The 16,108-nt window shown below is 45.0% G+C and overlaps 1 protein-coding gene and 1 long non-coding RNA gene across 4 annotated transcripts in view; both read left to right on the top strand.

The window, feature by feature from the left end:
- Nucleotides 1-11,528, top strand: part of LOC147737397 (uncharacterized) — a 40,419-nt gene extending 28,891 nt beyond the window's left edge. For both annotated transcript variants that reach the window (XR_015297202.1, XR_015297209.1), the window contains exon 4: nucleotides 10,794-11,528. This is a non-coding gene — a long non-coding RNA (uncharacterized LOC147737397). The remainder of the gene's footprint in view (nucleotides 1-10,793) is intronic.
- A 641-nt stretch (nucleotides 11,529-12,169) lies between these two features.
- Nucleotides 12,170-15,022, top strand: LOC147737396 (uncharacterized). 2 transcript variants are annotated; one of them, XM_086928363.1, is made up of 4 exons: nucleotides 12,170-12,264; nucleotides 12,349-12,581; nucleotides 12,666-13,025; nucleotides 13,278-15,022. In XM_086928363.1, the coding sequence occupies exons 1-4, from the start codon at nucleotides 12,170-12,172 to the stop codon at nucleotides 14,228-14,230; spliced, it is 1,641 nt and encodes a 546-aa protein (XP_086784489.1). In that variant the 3' UTR covers nucleotides 14,231-15,022. The 2 variants fall into 2 exon arrangements, with proteins under 2 accessions (XP_086784489.1, XP_086784488.1); XM_086928362.1 differs by having other exon boundaries at nucleotides 12,170-13,109.
- Nucleotides 15,023-16,108: the final 1,086 nt, after the last annotated feature.

Here is a 16,108-nt window from a genome sequence, read left to right as displayed (position 1 = left end):
GAGTCGTTATCTTCTGCAGTGGTAAACAAGAACTTACTGGAAGTCAAGGGCAATTTTGTTGAGATGAAACGTTTAATCATCCTGGGAGGATCCATGGGTGAGGAAGGTATACTAGGGGATAAAAAAGGTCAAACTAGGGGGAACTAAGCAGCTGGAAAAGTGGGTCCTAAAAACTACAGTGGCCAGGGTCAGGAGAACTTATGGAAAATGGAGGTGCGGGGGTAGGAGCGTTGGGGATCAGTGGGGTCAGCTGTGTAAATGAGGGGAGGGGAACTACACCGACGGGTGACCGTGTGCATAGACCATTTAACTGTGGCTTAAATATAAGCCCCACTCACAGGGTGTCAAATGGGAACATCAACATACTCTCCTGGAATGTGGCAGGACTAAAAAAACTAATTAAAATCTGAAGATTGGGGCTTGTTCATGGACAAACACGACATCTGCCTAATGCAGTAGACGTGGGCCGTGGACAATTACCAGCGGAGTGGGTTTGCCACATTTAATATTCCCGTATCAAAAGGGGGCAGAGGAAGACCGTCAGGAGGGCTAAGTATCTGGGTAGCCACTCACTTGGGAGCTACAGCCAAGCAGCTGACAGTAAACTCCCCAGACATCCAATGGGTCTTGCTAACTTTGACAGGAAATAAGCACATAGCCATATTAAACATCTACTCTAGGCCTATCAAGAGTGGGCAAGAGTCCATGGTTATTGAACAATTGAGGGAAATCGCACTGACTCTTGATCCCGAGGTTGGTTTAATCATTGGGGGTGATTTCAATTGTCAGTTTGAACCCCTCAGCAACATAGGCCTGGATGACACTGATGAGGAGAATCAGCATTGGAATATTCCGGAAACCTTAATTCCACCAGTTAAAGCTTGGACTCCGTTGGTGCTACAAATTACTTCCCTTACCCTGTCTTTATCTGTAAGGCCCTGTAATGGCCGACTAAAATCGGATAGACCCGGCCAGGTGACGTTTAACAGAGAAGGGCAATCATCGATCATTGATTACATCTTGATCGAATGTAGATCATGGGATAAGGTCCAGGATTTTAGGATCCACCAACGGATGGACAGCGACCACAACACCCTAGTTATGTCTCTAAAGGCAGGGAGTTGGGGACTGTCCAATTACCAGACTGAGCCGAATCCTGCCCAACAGCCCCACCTTCTCCACAATAATAGACAGAGAGTAAAATGGCCCCACATAATAGGCTCTCCCAACAGGCAGTCGCAAATATATCTTCAGGTTTTGCCCCATCTTATCGATATGGCATAGGTAGGGTCAACGGGCCCTATAGACGGGAGGGATAATAGGCCTGTTGAAATCCTCAACCAACTAGCCTCAATAATGCTGGAGGCTTTTTTCCCAATCCAGACCTATAGGGAAAACCCAGCTAAGACTCACCCATGGTACAATGCTGATTGTCGTAAGAAAAAAAAGGACCTGATTAAAGCAATTAAGGCCAAAGATAAACCCCGTATCAAGTTACTCCGGGTGCAGTACTAGCAAATTATAGAAAGGGTAAGAAAGTGCTGGGAGGCGGAAAAGTGGGAGGAATGAGGTCAGTTTTACAGCTTAGAGACCTCAAATCCTTCTGGGCAATTGTTAGTAATGATGGGAGGGGAGGGAAGAATCCAGTAAACTCTAACTTAGCCCCAAAAGTATGGGAAGACCATTTTGGAAGCCTCTATGCTCGGCCGAGCAATGCCGATCCTGTATCGGTGTCACAGAGCCTCCTCCACGAGTATCGACTGGGGAGGGCCCAGGAGATATCGATACTAGAAGTGGAATCAGCCATTGCTAAGTTACTGCCTAACAAAGCCCCGGGGCTTGACAAAATCCCCGGGGACTTGTATCGGTCAGAACCGAAAATATGGGCCCCCTATCTCTGTGTCCTGTTTAATGCAATCTTAACAGGGATGGACCCACCAGAGACCTGGCGGGGGGAAGAGATAGTCCCTTTTTTTAAAAAAGGCCGCTGCGTCCAGGAGTGCTTTTCGGTCCAGGGAGGAACTTACTGCCTATTTTGGGCCAACTTTGAGAAGCGCCGGGGTCGTGTGCTAGGACCCGCTGCGCCGTGATCTACCTGCTGGCTGCTAGTAAACAATCCCCAACGCCCAGCATAACCATCTGGACTTCATCCCCCAGAAGGCTCTGGGGCTGCCTGCACCTGTGACGGGGCTTGTCACCGGCCCCAGCACACGTCTTTTAATTGCTCCGCCCATTCCGCTACGCGGGAGCGTCCCGGGAGAAGCCCGGGACAAGGGCGGGACCGTTTTTGGCCGTTAGTGGCCGTGTGAGGCCGGGCTGGGCCCCCCCCCTTTGACTCTGCTCATTTGCGTTCTAGGTATTTCTTGTTATATTTGATTGGGCTCCTGCATGCTTGCTTCAGGCTAGCTAGTGTTTTAAACTGTATTATTCGCTTGCTGGTATCGACTGTTGTCTATCAGAGCGTTCTTTGTTGTGGGCTATTTTGATAGGTAATGTTTGGCAAATTTTTTCTTGTATCTTCCACTTTGGCTGTTATAGCAATAAAAAATGGTGAGACGTAACCCCGCAATGCCTGCCCCTCCCCCTAAGCAAAAGGAGGCTGCGAAACCCCAACTCCCTAGCCGGACAGCTATAGATTGCATGCTTCAGAAGACCATCGGGGTGGTGGCAAATGCCATAGAGAACACAGAGCGCCGTCTCTCGTTACCTGTTGGTTCTGTTCCCCCTTTACCCCTTGCTAATATGTCAACATTTTCTGTTAATTCCCAGGATTCGTTACTAGGACCTTCTTTTGTCGCTCTCCCTGGATGTAGTCATACCTCAACATCTCAGGATGTAGCCCCTACGGTGGGTAACTTATCCTCGGATATTTATCCTTTTGTTGCGAGGCTATCATTGCCCCCTCCTATTTTCCAAGATGTGGCCATTGATGATTTCCCGTCTGAGGAAGTGGTCTCTAATGATAAAGGGTGCTGTAATACGCCAGCTGGCACTAATTCAGTCCCTGGCTCACAGTCAAGTGCGAATAGTGATAGGCCTTGTGTTACAACTAGAGGGCAGCTAGCAAGGTGTAGGTCGAAATACGCCGCCAAGGCACACCCAACTGTGAGTAATAGCAAGGGATTACCAGGAGGGAGTAAATCTAAGAAGGTACCTGCCAAACCCTGCACATCAAAGGGCAAGAATGCTAATGTCAAGGTACCTAATGTTGCACCTGACATTCTCAAGGATTCATGCCCATCTCTTGAAGAGGTGTGACGCCGTAGCTAGGGCGACTGACTCCGGAATCTGGGGATCACGGTTCGATCCCCGGCATCGGCGGGAGATTAGCCCAGCACCATGTGACTCTGGGCAATAGCTTGCCTAATCTTCCCGACGGCCCCCAGCGCCTGGAGACCCTATCGGGTCATTGTGCGCTTTACAAATGTGGATTATTATTATTATTATTATTATTATTGATGAGAGTTTCCGGGAATTATTAGACAACCTTTTGGAAGAATCTCTTACCATCCCAGTGAGCAGTGGAACGGGTAGTGGTAATGACACCCAGCAAACAAATGCTAGCCCAAACATTGCGCGCCCTCTCAATGCCGATAAAGAAATCCCTTTGCTCATATTGAGCAAAATTCTGAAGTCCTTGATCTTACCGGTGATTGAGAGGTTAAAAGAATTAACAACAAGATTAGATTGCTTTGAACAGGGTACACTTGACAACTTTTTCTCTGTAGAGTCCCTAATTAAGCTACACTCCCCAAAAAATGTTGCAACAGGCGCACATAAGCAAAATCCTTCTGTAGCTCCTGCAGTAATGGGTAAACAGACACCTTCAAAACAACACCTTGCCTCAGGGACCCCAAGTGGAACTAACCCTCCCACGAGATCTGTCACAACGAGCAAAGCTCCAGCTATAGTAGCTATTCCAATTAAGGCTAGCAATCTACCAGATCAATCGCTAACTTAAGGGGCTAAGAGGGTTCCCGATAGGGCACCCACAGAGGTCCTGAGTGATAATCATAATAATAGCAAAATAGATAAGCAGAGCAAAGATCCACTCTTAAAATCTGATATAGCTCATAGCATGGATTCCAATCTTCCTTGTGTTAATTTGCCTCCAGCCTGTTTGCCTTATGTAGTTGTATTGGCAGGAGTCCCTTGTTTGAAACCGGGCAAAATTGAATCATATGCCAAACTTAAGAATAAAACCATCTTCTGGCTAACCGATAATAGGCCCCTCCTGAGGGAATTAGATGGACAGATCCTTCATGTTAGAAGAGTAAGATGGGTGGGAAAAAGGACCAAAGACATTAAAGGGGATTGTATTCTAGTCAATTTTAGTGACATACGAGTGGCTAGGCACATTTGCGATCAGCAAAATGTGCATGGTGACATTGGAATCAGTACGCATGAGTTGGGATATTTTTACTCAAGCCCACTAAGATGGCATCAGGGACAGAACATTGGAAGCCAACTCTGGGGAGGGTACGCTGGCAGTTCCAATTTTTTCCTAAATCCTGCTTTTTACAGAGATATTATCCATCACGAAAGTAATTTGGGGTACTGACATAGCGATGATTTGTTTTCGCTTTCTTTGCCCTTTATTCCTGATTATAGTAGGCACAGTGGTTGTAGGTTTCCAATCCTCTCCCCAGGGACTATCCAGTCAGCCCCGAATTTAATTTCACCAGAAATAACTCGCCGGGGTGGTGGGCTTCAGATAGGATCCCAAGCTGTGGCAACCAACTCCTGTAAACGGAAGGGAAAGGAATATGGGAACCATTCCATCATCAGATTTGGCCCATTTGGCTGCAAGGATATATCTGTTAGCCCCTTGGGCACCCCTATTCCCTCTGCAGATTTATCTGCCCAAGAGAGCGCCATTTCCCCATACATGTTCTCTTGCAATCTTCTATGGCAACTGACCCTGGTGGAGAGCATCCACCACTACATGCAGAACAACTTAACTGCCTCCAGGGTGTAGAGGTGGCTGACGGGCTCCCAGCTGGAATATAGCAGGAATCGCTAGGAAGTTAGATCTCCCTGATTGGAACACCTTGGTGGAGTCCCACACAATTTGTATCTTCCAAGAGACCTGGAGCATGGAACCTAACCACAAGGTTGGCTACACCACGTATTTTATACCCGCAGTTTGGCCATCCACAGGGAGGGGTCGGCCTTCGGGCGGACTACTCATCTGGGTGAGCATCTCCCTGGGATGTAGTATCACACAAGAGCAGTGCAGCTCGCCAGACATTCTTGGGATCTCAATAAGAGGCCCAGGCAGGGGGAGGTTACTTGATATATTTAATATATATGCCAGGGGCACTAAAGGCTGTTCCTTTTCCCCGACAGTAGCATTGCTAGAAAAATCTATTAGAGATTGTGGTAGTGGCACGCATGTATTGGTCGCGGGGGACCTTAACTGCACATTCGAGCCCCTTGCAGTAGAGGACATCCTAGATCTTACTGAGGACAACTCTAGGAGGGGCATACCAGCATTAGCGATCAAACCAATAACAAAATGGACGCAGAGGGCGATCCAGCTCAATGCGCTGACGCTGGAATATGGTTTAAGAGCAGCAAATGGCAGAACCGCCTCAGATCCCTTAGGCGCCCACACATACAATAGACCCAACCATACGTCAAGGATTAACTATATTCTCCTTGATTTAACACTTTGGAAATATATTCAGGATATGGTAGTAGTACCAACTGTAGACTGCGATCACAACTCGCTGTCTTTGAGCCTAAAGCACCTGTGGCCATGCCAAAGTGGCTTATTGCCTCCAAGCAAAGTAAAGTCCACCTCAGAAGTTCTTCCATCTAACTGCGGAAGGCGCCTCAAGTGGTGCAAAGTTGCCTTAGATGAAGCAAAGGTCCAGGCTATAGGAATGATACTGGCAGCCTCACTAAGCGAGATGGAAGTGTCCCTTCTGGAGCATCCAGACCCTTCCCGGGCTACGTTGGTATTCCATAGGAAATTTATTCTTGGTACAAACATGTGGGGGCAGGGCAAAAGGGCCCCAGAGGCCTAAGGCAAAGCAGGGCTGGTATACAACAGATTGTAGGCAGAAGAAGTTGGCATTAATTAAGGCTGTCAAGATGAAGTCACAACCTCTGATCCAGTACACCAGGAAAGAGTACTTTTTTTGCGGTAACTAACGCCAAAAGGGTGTGGGAGGACCTGTATTGGGAAACATTAAAAGAGGCTAGCGCAGGGCTGGATGCAGGCCGGTTCTGGAGCACTATGAGAGCGAGGAATAGGCCTGACAGCGACCTTATTACCTGTAACATCACTGACGAGGTGTGGTTTGACCACTTTTCTAAGTTGTATTCTTGCCTGCCAGAAGCTCCTAGTGATTCCGCTCCATGCAGTTCTCAAGTAGTACCCGGAGAGAATAATCAATTTCCTTTTTCAGTCAAGGAGGTTGAATACGCAATCAGTTGCATTGTGCCCCAAAAAGCAGCTGGCCCTGATGGTATTCTTGGGGACTTGCTTCGTTCTAACCTGCCGAAATGGGGGAAGCTTATTCATACTCTTTTGACTGCTATTGACAAGGGTGCCGCCATTCCTGAGTCCTGGAAGGGGGCCGAGGTCGTCCCTATTTATAAAAAGGGCCAGAGGGACGACCCTTCCAACTACCGCCCAATAAGTGTATTAGACTCCACCCAGAAAGTTGTGGGGAAGGTGGTGCTTGAAAGAATTCTGCAATGGGCTGAGGACAATGAGATTCTCTCCAACTATCAAGCGCGCTTCAGAGCTGGCACAGGCACTATAGAGCAGGCTTTTAGATTACTACTTATTCATTGGAAAGTGGTTGTTATAGGCAAAGGCAGCCTTTACCTTGCTTTTATTGATCTAAGGACTGCCTTCGACCTTGTGCCTAGAGGACGTTTATGGGGGGTGCTGTCAGAAATGGGGATTCCACCCAACATCTTGTCTATTCTAGTAAGGCTTCACGAAGGAAATTTCGCACAAGTGAGGTGGGGTACAGAGGGGCAGAAAACTAATAGGATTCCGGTGGGGAACTGGGGTCCGCCAGGGATGTGCCCTTGCCCCTACCCTTTTTTCACTGTATGTGAATGGGGTGGTTGAGCACTTGCTACTTAAACCATCAGATGCTCCATCCCTGGCAGGGGAGTGTATCCCTACCCAATTATTCGCCGATGATACGCTCTAAGATCCCAGTAGGCCTTCATGGCCTCCTAGATAACTTTCAGGCTTTTTGCATCCAACGTGGCCTAGTAATAAATACTGACAAGACTAAGTTTCTGGTGTTGAACCCCCCGAAAAAAATTGGGCGCCCCCCCCTGTTACATTTTTACTTGGCAAGCTAGGCCTTACTGAAGCCTGGGATACTCAGTCTTCTCCCCCGAAAGCGACCCTTATGATCCTTTATTGGAAATGGGTCGCTACCAGAACTTGTATTGACCCAACTCTTGGTAGGTTGACGGAAGAGTTCCTAAGGCATAAAGATGTACTATTTCGGGAACTATATCTAGATATTGTATGGAAATCTTATGACAGGGCATTATATTTTAGATTCAGGGTAGGGGCACTCCCAGTGCGCGCCCTAACTGCTCACTGGAAACCCCGTCTCAGACAACATCTCTTTGTCCTATTTGTCAAACGAGTAGAGAAACTGTACTACATATCCTGTTTGCTTCCCCGGATTATGCCCACCCAAGACGAAGGTGACTCAAACCTATATGCCAAGCTATGGGAACTAGGCGCTCCAATGAGGCACTCCGGATTTTAATGTCGGACACACGGCCACTATATGTTTGTGGTCTTTCTAAGTTTTTAGCAGGGACATGGTCCATTAGGGCTAAAAGGCTAACACCAAATGTTTGATCTGGTTTGAAAACATGGTTAAATTTAAAATCTGTAACCACAATTTTATTGTCTAAGGTTTTAGATTTTAAACAATAATGAATTGCTAACAAATGGTTTTTATGTAAATGTGTTGTATATAATGTGTGCTTTTATGATATTTTTATCGAAATAAAGCCCTATGAACTGAACTGAAAAAAGGTTGCCCTCTGCAATCCTCGAACTATAGGCCCATTAGACTGATAGATATAGCCAGTTCAAGGGGTGGGAGCGCACCAGACACGTCCCAACGTAATTACCTCAAGCATGATGGTTCATGTAGTTCATTATTTCTCGCTCAATTCATTTCAATGTGTTCATAGCCAGTGCTGTATTATTAGTTTCAATTCGTATCCCTAGACACGTGTTTCATGATTCCTCAATCGTCAGTAGGGAAAAAGCAAAGTTCATAGGTTGCAGGGCGTGCTGCCTCGTCTCTCAGGACCAGTTCCACTCACAGCATGAAGGTGCAGGCTCCCGAGCTCGTCAGCTCACAAAATGTAAACAGTTCAAAGGGTGGGAGCGCACCAGACACGTCCCAACATAATTACCTCAAGCATGATGGTTCATTATTTCTCGCTCAATTCATTTCAAAGTGTTCAGAGCCAGTGCTGTATTATTAGTTTCAATTCGTATCCCTAGACACGTGTTTCATGATTCCTCAATCGTCAGTAGGGAAAAAGCAAAGTTCATAGGTTGCAGGGCGTGCTGCCTCGTCTCTCAGGACCAGTTCCACTCACAGCATGAAGGTGCAGGCTCCCGAGCTCGTCAGCTCACAAAATTTAAACAGTTCAAAGGGTGGGAGTGCACCAGACACGTCCCAACATAATTACCTCAAGCATGATGGTTCATTATTTCTCGCTCAATTCATTTCAAAGTGTTCAGAGCCAGTGCTGTATTATTAGTTTCAATTCGTATCCCTAGACACGTGTTTCATGATTCCTCAATCGTCAGTAGGGAAAAAGCAAAGTTCATAGGTTGCAGGGCATGCTGCCTCGTCTCTCAGGACCAGTTGCACTCCCAGCATGAAGGTGCAGGCTCCCGAGCTCGTCAGCTCACAAAATTTAAACAGTTCAAAGGGTGGGAGCGCACCAGACACGTCCCAACGTGTCTGGGCCTCAACAATCACATTGTCGTAGAGTTTTATTTTCTACCTTGAACCGTTAGGAGAGTCTTGGCGGGGTGTCCCTCAGACTAGCTGGTCCTGCTGAATGGCTTTCCGGCCCGCCCTACAAATACCGGGGATGTGTCAGACCTTGGTTCTTCCAGGACCGCCTTGTCCTCCTACTGGATAGTCAAACTCCCTTCCCTTTTTTACCAGACAGGCAGGCTTCTAGGCAGACTTCTAGGCTCTTCAGGACAGGTACGCAGCTTCTCCATTAAGTAATTCAGCCTGCAGGTGATGTCCCCTCAACTTAGATAGGCTGTCAGGCTGACACCATCCCTGGTGGCACAGCAGGCACCTGGGTACTTTGTAGAGCACATTATTCCTGGGTAACAGAGGACTTTGAACTGGAGTATAAAAGAGGGATAGATGGTCCCACTTGTATACACACCTGGCAGGCAGGAGATGCATTCTAATCTGTCGCACTCTCACATTGCATCTATGCTACACACACCAACACCCTAAACACACACTGGATGTTAGCGCAAAGTCTGGGCACAGGCATAGAAATGGAGCATTACATGGGTGTGTCAGTAGGAAGCGACTCCACTGACCATGATGCAAAGATCGCATCAGGCTATTGATCCTTACAACAGGGTGCATTGCCACCACCGCTCTAGCTGTTAAACCCATGACTGTCCTCTGCCTTAAATAAGGGCACACTTGGTGTGACCCTCCAGGTCAAAGGACCGGTCCGTGACCTATCATAACCCCTTGTTCGAAGTTGCACAGTACTGGGGTGACAGGAAAATCTCATGTAAATTTCTTTTTTTTTCAACTTTGTGGTAGTTTTACCCCAGTAACGTGTAGTTACTAGTTTGACGCCATGGACTGGGGAGTTGCCACGAGGAACAGATTCTTCTGCCTGTCAAACCACATACCATTCACTATTTCATAGTGTTTTTCTGCTTTTATTTACCACTTGTTTTAAGCAGGTGGTATATATATATATGCATGTGGTTGGTTGGGGGGGGGGGGAGATTGGTGAAGTAGGGGAGGGATTGGTGAAGCAGGGGAGGGAAGGGGAAAACAGAGGGAAGAATTGTGTGTTTTCCGCAGTTAGTAAAAAAAACAGCATAAGTCTTGGCTGCTTCTGCTGCACCCAGAGTCCTGTGCGTCTTTTCAGTCTAATTTTTCTGTCTGGAAAAAAATGGTGTCCTGTTTTTCTGCACCCATTAAATCCAGGTGCAGAAAAACCTAACCACTGATAATCAGGTGGAATAAAATGAACACATGAAAGTACGCCTTAATTTCATTGCCCTTGAATCATACTCTGGACAATAGTTGAGGGATAGGTCTAGGCATAGTCCTTGCAACACACAATAGATTTGCGTGCGGCAGAGGCCAGAACTCAAAAGTCAGGATACCAGATACAAGTTGGTGGGAACTCAGGGCAGGGGAAAACGCCTGTTGTCCATGGGGAAATTCCCATCCCAGAAATCTACATTAAAAATTAATGAATAGTATTTTTTTTAAATAGCTGTTTGGTGCCAGGGCATATGACTTTAATTTCTGCCTTTGGGATTCTATGTTACAACTCCATAGGGTACAGGTATCCTTTGTGAGTTTAATAAAATGTTGAAAATTCTACAAATCCTTACTCCTACATCCAAGTATTTTCAGGCTACCATTCTACACTCTGCTCTGTCAGAAGAACAGCTCAACATTTTCAAAGTTCTGCAATTCTGTATTGATTTGGCTTGTAAATTATTTTTGGAGAAATTTACATGCATTAACTATTTAATTTTAATACTATAGGTGATTGAAATTATGGATGAAAAAAGCACGATTTACCACCAGGCAACTGAATGTTAGTGCCATAAGAAGGATTATTCTGAAAAACTGAAGGACATCCAGCATTCTAAGTTTAAAAAAATTCCGAAATCTAGGTGTGGCGAGGAAGTGGGAGCTGAGGAAAGTACTATACCTGTAAGTGAAGTATCTAATTTTGCATTTCATTAACCCAGAGCAAAGTCATACCTGTGCACACAGCATCAGAAATAATGCCAGAAAGACCAATCAGAGCATCCTCATCTGAAATATTATCAGAAAGACAAATTGCCTCAGCATGACAGCATAACGTTCATCTAAAGCATCATGTAATCCCAGAGAGGAAGGACACACTGCATGAAAGAAAGTTATAACAAAAGGTTTCGTCTGCAGACCATCAAAGAAAAGACACTAAAGAAGACTCCGAAGCTGACACGCTAACAACCAAAAGATTGGAAAATCACCTTTGTTCAACAACCGTTTTTAACCAGTTACGCAGTTACGCAAGTTTGAGACTATCTGCCTCGGGATATAACACCTCGAACCACTCTACTTACTCTTGCGAAAACCTTAAAAATTCACCACTTTATTGTGTTCATGACCATCTCAGATTGTTTCCTTTTTATTATGTACAGTTCTGTAATTCTATGTAAATCGCCTCAACATTATCTGTTGTGCAGGAGTGATATGTAAAACTGATTAAATGAGCACCGTTGCGTAATAGCTAATGTGAATAAATCCTCGTCTTCAGAACTACAAACCTTAACCTTCCACCAAACATAGAAAGGGTAAAAGGAACTGATGTTCTGCGACTAATGATCCACAATAGTACTGTGCATGTTTTAATGTCCTCGGTTACTGCCAATACGTCAGTGCAAAAAGTGACTTCTCAGCTTAAGCATTAAATATCAGACCAACACCTTATCACTGCATTGCTAAGAACCTATACAAATGGATTTGAGAAAAACTTCAGTCACAAAATAAGTTGCTGCCAGAGAGGCTATAACCAAAAGACTATTATCTGCTAGAAACATTTCGACAGGTGTTACAGGGCTGCTTCCAGACATATTTTGCTCAATTCAAGTGTTAAGAAGATTACATACAATTTCTTTTAGAGATAAGTGCTGAACATTATCTAAACAAGCCCGACTTTAAAATCAGGTTCACTCTTACTGTGGCATATAAGCAAGAGAAAAGTAGAGATATTACCTCTAGGAATACAATTGATAAAAGCACGGGCTGTGAGAACAAATTCAGTGTTCAAACCCGTCTCAATCAAAGCAAAATAACCCAAGTTGGGGAAAAATAGTTACCTGTGCCAACTAAGATTCAGCCATAAATCTCATCTCACTGAATTTGAGAGAATGCTCACTGGGGAAAACCACTCTCAGTGCAAAGTATGCCAAAAAAGTTTCAGGCGTAAATCTTATCTCACTAAGCATATGAGAATCCACACTGGGGAAAAACCTTATCAGTGCTCTGAATGCCAGAAAAGGTTTAGTTTCAAACCTAGTCTAAATCTACATGCATTAACCCACTCTGTGGAAAAACCTTACCAGTGCCCTGAATGCCAGAAATGTCTCAGTGACCAAAACAGTCTCACTCGTCATATAAGAACCCACACTGGGGATAAACCTTATCAGTGCACGGATTGCCAGAAATGTTTCATTGAGAAAAACAGTCTCACTCAGCATAGAAGAACCCACACTGGGGATAAACCTTTTCAGTGCTCTGAATGCCAGAAATGTTTCAGTTACAAAAGCAGACTCATTGAACATACGAGAATCCAATGTGGGAAAAACCCTTATCAGTGCTCTGAATGCCCAAAACATTTCAAACTTAAATCACTTCTAACTGCACATGTGAGATTCCACACTGGGGAAAAACCTTATCAGTGCTCTGAATGCCAGGAAAGATTTTGTAACAAACAACGTCTTTCTCAACATGCAATAACCCATTCTGTGGAACATCCTTATCAGTGCTCTGAATGCCAGAAATGTTTCAGTGTAAAACGTAATCTCACACGGCATACAAAGATCCACACTGGGGCAAAACGTTATCAGTGCTCTGAATGCCACAAATGTTTCAGTGACAAAAACTGTCTCACTCGGCATACAAGAACCCACACTGGGGAAAAACCTTATCAGTGCTCTGAATGCCAGAAATGTTTCATTGACAAAAACAGTCTCACTCATCATATAAGAACCCACACTGGGGAAAAACCTTTTCAGTGCTCTGAATGCCAGAAATGTTTCATTGACAAAAATAGTTTCACTCATCATATAAGAACCCACACTGGGGAAAAACCTTTTCAGTGCTCTGAATGCCAGAAATGTTTCATTGACAAAAATAGTTTCACTCATCATATAAAAACCCACACTAGGGAGAAACCTTTTCAGTGCTCTGAATGCCAGAAATGTTTCAGTTACAAAAGCAAACTCATTGAACATGCAATAATCCATTCTGTGGAACAACCTTATCAATGCTCTGAATGCCAGAAATGTTTCATTGACAAAAGAACTCTTTCTCAACATACAATAACCCACACTGGGGAAAAACCTTATCCATGCTCTGAATGTCAGAAATGTTTCAGAGACAAACGCAGTCTCACTCAACATATAAGAACCCACACTGGGGAAAAACCTTATCAGTGCTCTGAATGCCAGAAATGTTTCAGAGACAAACGCAGTCTCACTCAACATATAAGAACCCACACTGGGGAAAACCTTTATCAGTGCTCTGAATGCCCAAAACATTTCCACTGTAAATCACTTCTAACTGCACATTTGAGATTCCACACAGGGGAAAAACCTTATCAGTGCACTGAATGCGACAAATGTTTCAGGGTAAAAAGCAATCTCACTCAGCATATAAGAACCCACACTAGGGAAAAACCTTATCAGTGCTCTGAATGCCAAAAATGTTTCGGCCAAAAAAACAGTCTCATTATTCATATAAGAACCCACACTGGGGAAAAACCTTATCGGTGCTCTGAATGCCACAAATGTTTCAGTGAAAAAACCAGTCTCACTCAGCATATAAGAACACACACTGGGGAAAAACCATATCAGTGCTCTGAATGCCAAAAATATTTCTGCCAAAAAAACAGTCTCATTATTCATATAAGAACCCACACTGGGGAAAAACCTTATCGGTGCTCTGAATGCCACAAATGTTTCAGTGAAAAAAACAGTCTCACTCCGCATATAAGAACCCACACTGGGGAAATACCTTATCAGTGCTCCAAATGCCAAAAATGTTTCAGCCTTAAATGTAATCTCACTAAACATATGAAAATCCATACTGGAGAAGAAAATTATCAGTGCTCTAATTGTCAGAAAAGATTCAGAGGTAGAGATGGTTACAAGCGCCATAAGAAAACACACCATCAAAATATTTTAGTGCCAGAAAAGCATCAGTTTTAAACACAATCTCACTCTACAGGAGCAGACGCACACAGGGAAAAAACATTGCCAATGCTGTGAATGCCAGAAATTCCTATCTGATAGGCACAGCCTCACTAACCATAAGCGATTCTCCATATTGATGAAAAACCTTATGAGTGTTCTGAATGCCAGAAAAGCTGCAGAGAAAAACGCTATCTCACCATGAGAAACTCCACACTGGAGAAAATCCTTATGCCAAAAAAGCTAGTATCTGAAAGACAGAATCTGAAAGAAACACGTTCGTGTTGAATGAATGAATGAATGAATAGCATTTTTATACCACGCAAAACTTAGCCCCAAGGGGCATCAAGGCGCCAGAAAAACAAACAAAAGGTCCACATTACCAGATAGATGAACCAGGAAGCCACAAAAGGCGCAGTCCCTAATATGCCTGGGAGAAAAGCCAGGTCTTCAGGTGTTTTTTGAAGACCGCTAAAGAGGATTGGCTAGTGAGCTCCAAAGGGAGAGAGTTCCAGAGTTTAGGAGCTAGAACAGAAAAAGCTCTGCCTCCCCACTTTGCCTTTGTGAACTTGGGGACCACAAGCAAATTATTGGAAGAAGACCGGAGGGTTTTACTGGGGGAATACACACACAGAAGGGCCCTGATACCTTCTGAGCCTGCGCCGTAAAAAGCACCATGGGCTAAGCACAGGAGTTTAAAGGTAATCCTAGAGGGATGGGAGTTCCTGCCAAAAGTCTTGAATCATTTGAAAAGATACCATCCAGCGTATGGCCGGCCAAATGTGTGGGGCCAATGACCAGTTGACCCAAACCACATGCCGCTAGACCATCTACAAGTACTGCTGTATCCTTCGATTTTATGGCCTCTAAGTGAAAATTAAAATTGCCGAGAATACTGAAGTGGGGCTTATCAATGTAGGGCTCTATCAATTTAAGGATGTCACGGGCAAAGGTCGTTCTGGGGCCAGGAGGTCTATAACAGAGAATACCAGAGAAAGAGGCAGAGGGAAGGAAATTAATAGAGAAATACAAAGCCTCAAACTTATCAGAGGGTAATGAAAGAGGCTTAGTGCTACAAGTAAAAGTGTCTCTGTAAAGGATACCCTGACCTATCCATTCTGGCCAAAGAATAGCCCTCGGGGACTGCCTCTACGAAGTCAGGGCCGGAGGTTTCAGAACCCCAGGTTTCGGTAATAAAGACCCAAGGGGCCCTTTTTTGAGAGACAAAGTCGTTGAAGGCAACATTATTACGAGCCAACGACCTAGCATTAAGGAGCAGGCCAGCCTCACTTAAATCGTTAGGAACGGGAAACTGACTTCCATATCTCCTACATTTATTAAGACAATAATGGCGAGGGCGTATGGATCTAGAAACCCCTTTGCAACAGTTGAGATTAACCAGGTTGTTAGGAATAGAAGAGAAATGACACAGTTTAAACCCAGGTCTAAGTGCAAGAAGTGCAGAGTGGGAATATAACTCACGATGATTTTTATGAAGAGTAAAACGAGGTCCAGCCCAACTAGCCCCTTGCACGTCCTTAGCGCGGACGGGCGCAACTTCGGTGCACGCCCGCTGCGCGCGTCCGCTGTGCGCGGAGAAAGTCCTCCCGATTAAATATGGCCGGCCCGAGTCTGGCGCACCACCTGACCGGCACCAGCCAATGGGAGCGGGGGGACTAGCTGTCTGCCGCCGTGCCCTCCACGCAAACGGGAAAACCCGCGGTGGAACGGGGCACAGGCAGGTAGGGACCAAACAACACTAAGCAAAGCACCCAATGCACAGTAAAATGATTTCCAATTAAAATGCGAGAAGTTTTAAAATTCGGCGATATATGAAAAGTCAATTCTAAAATAGCAGCAGTAAAGACCAGTTAGCAGCAAGTCAATTCAAATTAT

Source organism: Lissotriton vulgaris, chromosome 1_1, assembly GCF_964263255.1.
Source record: "Lissotriton vulgaris chromosome 1_1, aLisVul1.2, whole genome shotgun sequence".
Lineage (NCBI taxonomy): Eukaryota > Metazoa > Chordata > Amphibia > Caudata > Salamandridae > Lissotriton > Lissotriton vulgaris.
Note: the sequence above shows the minus strand (reverse complement) of the source record. Positions and strands in the feature narration are given on the sequence as shown.